The 6,978-nt window shown below is 32.0% G+C and overlaps 1 protein-coding gene across 1 annotated transcript; it reads left to right on the forward strand.

The window, feature by feature from the left end:
* The first annotated feature begins 359 nt into the window (after window positions 1–359).
* On the forward strand, window positions 360–4,875 carry LOC107421312 (VIN3-like protein 1). Its single transcript, XM_016030530.4, has 4 exons — window positions 360–685; window positions 1,592–2,115; window positions 2,463–2,773; window positions 3,374–4,875. Exons 2-4 carry the CDS (start codon window positions 1,655–1,657, stop codon window positions 4,561–4,563), a joined length of 1,962 nt encoding a protein of 653 aa, XP_015886016.1. The 5' UTR covers window positions 360–685; window positions 1,592–1,654; the 3' UTR covers window positions 4,564–4,875.
* The last annotated feature ends 2,103 nt before the right edge of the window (window positions 4,876–6,978 follow it).

Genomic DNA, 6,978 nt, shown 5'->3' on the forward strand with positions numbered 1-6,978 from the left:
AAAAAATAATTATAAATATAATATAAATATCAAAATTTAATGTGAATAAAACTACTCCTTTAACATGTTAACCATAATAATTCAATAAATATTTTTGCATTTATATATTTCAGCATACTGCTATAGATTTATCAAAATAAATAAATAACTATAGTTACCACCATTAAATTTTTATTTTTATTTTTTTGCCTTTTTTTTTTGCCCTTTTTGATATGGCTTAAGGTTTTGTTTTTGTTTTTTTTTTTTTTTTTTTTTTAATTACAAATATCCAAAATCATGTATCTCATATGATTCAAACCCATACGCATCCATCATATATAAAGATGATTAACGACTTAAAGCTACTTTCTTCGTTTCGTCTGATATGGCTTAAGGTTGCCCAATTATATATACTTTGTATTGCTGCCGTACTTTAATATTTTACCATCTGTAGAAGAAGGCAAAAAATATCTTCTTGTTTGCCAACGTGGTGTAAACAGGCATCAATAGCACATAACTTTCTATATACCCTGATGGAGGCGAGCAACTAACTTCCTTAAGCGGACCATCCAGCCACCGATCAATAAGCGCCATATTAGTCGAGCTCCCTCATCCGCTGACACTCAGCTCCTTTTCTCAACGTAGGAAATTGGGGTTTTGGGCTCCGAAACCCTAGTTCTCCGATCTCTAATCATGGCCATCATCGGTAAGCTTTTTTTTTTTTTTTTCCTTTTTCTTTTTGTTTTGTTTTTTTTTTTTTTTTTCCTCTTCATCCTTTCGAACGTAGGAGGACTATTATAAAATTATTTTTTGTTTCGTTTCGGTGGTTTTGATATTTCGGAGTCACTTTGTGGGATTAATTGTTCTGGAAAAATATTATTCTGATTTTTTTTTTTTTTTTTTGGTTAGCTTTGATTGAAGTTGTCGATTGTTACTGAAATGTTATTGAAAATGGCTGTAGATGACCAATGCCTATCATGATAGCCTGTATGATATAGTAGTGAATAATTTTTTGATTAGAAGAAAGTGAGAGAGAAATGGGTTTTTGATTTTTTATGATCTGCTTTAAAATGATTGGCATTGAAAGCAATGGTTGTTTTTTTTCTTTTAATGGTCTTCTTTGAAATGATGGACATTGTGGTATTACTGTATTTATTAGTATTTTTAATCAAATTAATAAAGGGTATGCATGGAACGATCTTTTTTTTTTCCCCCTGTTTCTTGGATACAATTATGGTTTATTCTAGAATAAGAGTTAAAAACTATATGTGGACTTCAGAGTTAGGACTATGAAAAGATTTAATTATTAATATATTACTGCCAGATTGTAAACATGCACTTGGTGATGTGCAATGCATTAAATCTGCGTGACATCTTTCTAGCTTGATTACTTATCTTTGTGAGAAAGTTTATAGTTTGTATGTTCTGAGTTCTTAGTTTCTCATTTAGTGAAGTGCAGTCCACATTGATGAAGCTGTTATATAATATTGAGTAGTTTTGTTCATTGTAATTGTCTTTTCCTATTAGTGTTTTGGCATGCAAAGGCTTTTATACTAGTCAAGCCATGATGGACGTTTAGACCATGTTTTAAATATTTCTTTATATTCTTCAGGGGTTTCTCAAATCTATTCCAAAAGGTCGAACATGTTTTAATGTGAAAACTTAATCAAACAAAATGACTGAACAGCCTGTTAAGAAAAGTAAAGGTTCTAAGAATCAAGAGTCAGGTAGAACTTTCAGGCAAGCAACAAACAATCAGCCGTCTAGGAAGCAGCCAAGAAAGGGGGAATGCCCAGCTTCTCAACTTCCATCAGCTGCGGCAAAGTCTCAAGAAGTTACATCTTCAGATACATGGATTTGTCGAAATTCTGCTTGTAGAGCAGTCCTATCCTTGGCTGATTCATTCTGCAGGAGATGCTCTTGCTGCATCTGTCAGTTATTTGATGACAACAAAGACCCTAGTCTTTGGTTAGTTTGCACATCTAAGATTGACAAGCTAGAATTGTGTGGAATGTCTTGCCATATTGAATGTGCAATACAAAAGCAGAAAGTTGGGGTTGTCAGTCATGGGCAGTTAATGCAACTAGATGGGAGTTACTGCTGTGCTTCTTGTGGAAAAGTTTCGGGTATTCTTGAGTGAGTCATATGCTTTTCTGCATTATTGTTAGAAGGCAAAATAATACTACTCTGCTCATTCAAGAACCATTTTTTAAATTTCCATAGTGTGCATTGTTCCTTAACATGAGCTTATTTCCATAGTATGCATTGTTCCTTAACATGAGCTTTCTTGCACTTTTACTTATATGCATATGCATATATATAGGTACTTATACATATCTAGGTAGTTATATGTATGTAGATACTGATATATGGATGTTTGCATCCCATGAAAGACAAAGTATTTTGACATTGTAGTATCATTTAAAGATAACTTATTGGTTGAAGTGTACCTTTATTATTATTATTTTTTTTTTTTTTAATAGATGTTGGAAAAAGCAGCTGGTGATAGCTAAGGATGCAAGGCGCCTTGATGTTCTTTGCTATAGAATATCATTGAGTCATAGACTACTAGATGGGACTTGCAGGTTTAAAGAACTCCATGAAATTGTAAGTGATGCCAAGAGTAAGCTTGAAGAAGAAGTTGGCCCTGTGGGTGGAGTTTCTGCCAAGATGGGACGTGGCATTGTGAGCAGACTCTCTGTTGCTGCTGACGTGCACAATCTCTGCTCCCTTGCCATCAATAAAGCAGATGCATGGATTATCTCCAGTTCTGGTGTTGATCTAAATCACAGAGGTTATATTTTGCAGCTATTTCCCGTTCATATCATCGTATTGATTTTTTTCCCCCATATTATTGTCGTTATCATTCTTTTTGTTATATGCTTTCAGATGTTCCTAATAATATAATAAGAGAAAAGCAGATATTGTTCTATAATTCATGCTATTGTTTCTAGTTGAAACAACATAAACTTGATATGTATTACTAAAAAAGGAAAAAAAAAAAAAAAAAAAAAAAGGCATAAACTTGATTTGTGATTGAAAAGTGTGAAACTATTAAAATATAGGATGAAACTACATTAAGATTATATAATACCATACATGAATAATACCAGACTGATAAGCCATTAACCTCCATGCCTTTCGACTTTTTTTCTTGGTTTAGATTTTAATGAAATAATGTGGTGTTTGGCTATTGTGGGAACTGTTGATTCCGTGTGTGAAACAAGAAAGGCTGAGTTGCAGTGGATTTGAGTCAACATGGTTTTTCATAATATTCAGATAGCAAACTATTTTAAAACTTTTAGTTAGATAAGCTTGTTATTGGTTTTCATTTCTTATCCTGTCGAATAAATAAATCTCTATTTGATTTATCTGTTGATTATTTCAACTGCAGACTCGCTTCCTACTGTTCTTGGAATTATTTTTGAAGAAGTAACATCTTTGTCCCTGGTAATTGTTTTGAAAGAACTGGATGCTTTACCTGGGTTAGTTAAGGGCTATAAAGTCTGGTACTATCAAAGCACAGAAGAAGCATCCTTGAAGGAGCCTATGTGTGTTTTCCCAAAATCTGTGAAAAGGATTCCAATATCAAATTTGCAACCTTCTACTGAGTACATATTCCAAATAATTCCATATACAGATTCTGGAGACTTAAATCATTCTGAAGCCAAGTGTTTCACTAAAAGTGTGGAGACGGTCAATCAGAATTCTGAAGGGGAAGTTGGTTTTGGTGCTAGAAATAATGCATCTAAAAATGAAGATGGTCCTTCCAGCACTGAAAAGGAATTTGATGGAAACACAACCCATTGCTCAATGAGTTTTAACGTCCACAATCTTGAGAAGTTCAAACAACCTGTTTTATTTAAAGAGAAAGGATATCTTGATGGTTTTTGCAGTGTGGATGTGGAAGAATGCTGCGGTAGGACCAGTTCAGTGAAACATGATACTCCTAGAAAAGAAACCCAGGCACTGAATTCATGTGAGCTTGATTTAAATGTCACTTCCGTGCCTGATCTTAATGCAGAAGTAACACCAGCATTAGAGTCCTCTAAAGATGAAGATGATGGATGTACTTTGGAGAGGGGTTTTGAGGCTGAGGATGATGCTATTTCACATGACTTGGAAAAAACTATCAGATCAATATCAAGTGGCCATGACGATTCACAGACCTGTGAGATTAGACCAACGAGAGGTGTCTCTGTGTTTGCCTTCCAACCAGAGTTCTGCACTAAACAAACATCTAGCCCAAAAAATGACAACAATGATTGTGTTAGCACTTTGATTGATGGGTCTCCTTCACAATTCTATGGTGAAATGTGTCATCTGGACAGTAGCTATGAGTTCTGTGTCAAGATCATTCGAGCACTAGAGCAAGAAGGCCACATTGAACAAGAATTCAGGATGAAATTTTTGACTTGGTTCAGCTTGAGATCAACCAAGCAAGAGCGCAGGGTTGTTTATACATTTATCCAAACCTTAATGGATGAACCTAGAAGTTTGGCTGCCCAGTTAGTTGACTCATTTTCTCATATTATAACATGCAAGAGGCATGGTAGTGGTTTGTGTACGAAGCTGTGGCATTGATTTGGAATATCATCAAAACATGGGTTTTAGAAATGCTTTCATGGTAGGCTATTTCCTTGTGTTTTTATGTTCTCTCTGTTCTTGCAATTTGGAATCATCTTAGGAAGTGATTTTGTAATTTTGTCCAAGTGTTTTTTAATGTCTATATGCAAGAGGAGTCGTATACAATATTTTTTAGTCTGCAAGCCTTTTACTGGTTTTTGTCCTTTTTTCTTTCTTCTTCCAAATTATTTGTAAAGGTATATTTGTAAGACAGATGCTCTAGCTTGCGTTGTTTTGAAAGAAATCCGTTTGAGATTATAGATTTGTTTACGAAGGCATATCATATTGTATCAAATTTGAGAAAATAGAGCGAAGATTTAATTCCACCAATTTCTATGATATTTTTCCTCTATTTTGCTTGTTTTTCTGTGTGCCCTTTTTATTTTCAAAGAACTAAAGCGGCATTTTTCATATTTCATATGTGTTAGTGTATTCTCCCTTTCATAAAAATTTTGTTTTTGAAATTATTGGATGAAGATAGACCATAGAAAGAACGATGATGCAAGTATAATTAAAGGTTTAAATTCTTTGCGGTTTTTGCAAAAGAAAATAGGGAAATTAAATAGATAAGAATTATTCCGCTTGCATACTCATCAAAGTATACTTGCACACTTCTATTTTTATTTTTCTCACACAATCTTATTTGATTTTTTTATTCAATATATATATATATATGTATATCCATTACTTAGAAATTACATTCCGCTAAGAAAAATGCAACAATTGTAATTTTCTTTTTCTTTTCTTTTTTTATTTTTTCAATTGTGTCCTCATTCCTTAAAATAAAAGTGTCTTTTCTTCTTCATTAGTTTTTTTTTTTTTTTTTTTTTGGTAGAGCTACTAATTGACATAATTTTTTTCCTTTAGGTTGGGTGAATAGATAATATTATAAAAATGTGATTGCAAATATAATATTTAAGGTTTTTTTATTTTTTTTGGGGTGAAAATTTTACATGAATTAAATTGTTCCCCCTTATAATTATTAGTAAAGAAATAAAAAATAAAAAAATAAAAAAATAAAAAAATAAAACTCATCTTTGATTTAATACCCATTTATTTGTTTCATATCGATAAAATTTGATATTCATCCTTTTTATTACAAAACTATATATTTTATTAATTGTTATTCCAAAACCAATATTTATTTTTTATAATTTACACTCTTTATTTTTATTTTTATTTTTATTCCATTTTGTCATTTTTCTGCAATTACTCACTGTTCAATACAAATTGGCGAGTTTTCTCGTTAGATTTACTAATCTTGCATTCGAAATTTTTAACTCAAAGCCCAAAAGTAGACTTGGTATTGATAGATGTCACATCATATCCAACATCCTAAAAAGTCACCAATAAAAGATTTTATTATTTGATACCGTTAATTATCGTAGCATTATCATTATTGAAAAACTGCTTATAATTATATTTTTAAGTTTTAAAACTAGAAACCTAACAATAATACTAGTCATCAAATTTATATTATCAACTCCTTGATATATGTGACATAATCTTACTAGGTTCAATTTCCATGATTTTATGTTAGCATTAATTTGTCAAACGATAACAAACTAGCATATCAATTAGTACCTAAAATTTCGTCTAACATTACTTGAAATCTAACAAGGAAGATTGAACCGTTTTTTGGGTGTTACTCAAACCCATGAATTTCAGGAATGTGAGAGTAAAAAGCATACCATTAGATCGACCTACAACCAATTAAATTGCAACCCCTTTTGCGATGGCCACCTATAGTGACAAATAGAATTATTTAATTATTTAATTATTTAATTATTTATTTATTTATTTATTTGAAGAGTAGATAAAATGTCAGTTGTTTATAATCGGTTAAAACCCAGCAATTTAATCTGCAGAGGTGGCTATAATAGATAGTCTCATTGCCATTTAACCTGCAAAACTAGTGCCATAAAAGCCTCTGCAATCCCTCTACATAAACGAAGACACAGAAAGAAAGATCCACCCCAATATAAAAAATAAATAAATAAAAAAACAATAGAATGAAAGGCCATGTTTTCTTTTTCACCAAAAAGTAAAATATATAAGTAATGCAACTTTTCAACAAGACGAACTCCAGCATAAACCTCTGCGTTGTAGATGAATTTTAACCATGCTTTTTATTTTACTTTTCAAGAAGACAAACTCCAGCATAATCCTCTAATGTAGCTGAGAATGCGAGTGAAAAACAATTTCCAATTTTCTGCCAGTAAAAAGAGAGTATTACCATGCTTTTCATTTTAAGTCTCTTGCATGTAATTTGGTCAGTCAGCTTTAGTACTATACCACCAGACAAATGTAGCAGCATTATTACCAAAAATAAAAAGGTAGCAGTAAACTTTCTAGCTTAGCATACTCCTAGCA

Source organism: Ziziphus jujuba, chromosome 5 (assembly GCF_031755915.1).
Source record: "Ziziphus jujuba cultivar Dongzao chromosome 5, ASM3175591v1".
In the NCBI taxonomy this organism is placed as follows: domain Eukaryota; kingdom Viridiplantae; phylum Streptophyta; class Magnoliopsida; order Rosales; family Rhamnaceae; genus Ziziphus; species Ziziphus jujuba.

Coding starts and splice junctions, on each gene's coding strand:
- LOC107421312 (XM_016030530.4), top strand. CDS start 1,655: ATGACTGAACAGCCTGTTAAGAAAAGTAAAGGTTCTAAGAATCAAGAG. Junction 2,116..2,462: donor AAAGTTTCGGGTATTCTTGA/GTGAGTCATATG, acceptor TTTTTTTAATAG/ATGTTGGAAAAAGCAGCTGG. Junction 2,774..3,373: donor TGTTGATCTAAATCACAGAG/GTTATATTTTGC, acceptor TTTCAACTGCAG/ACTCGCTTCCTACTGTTCTT.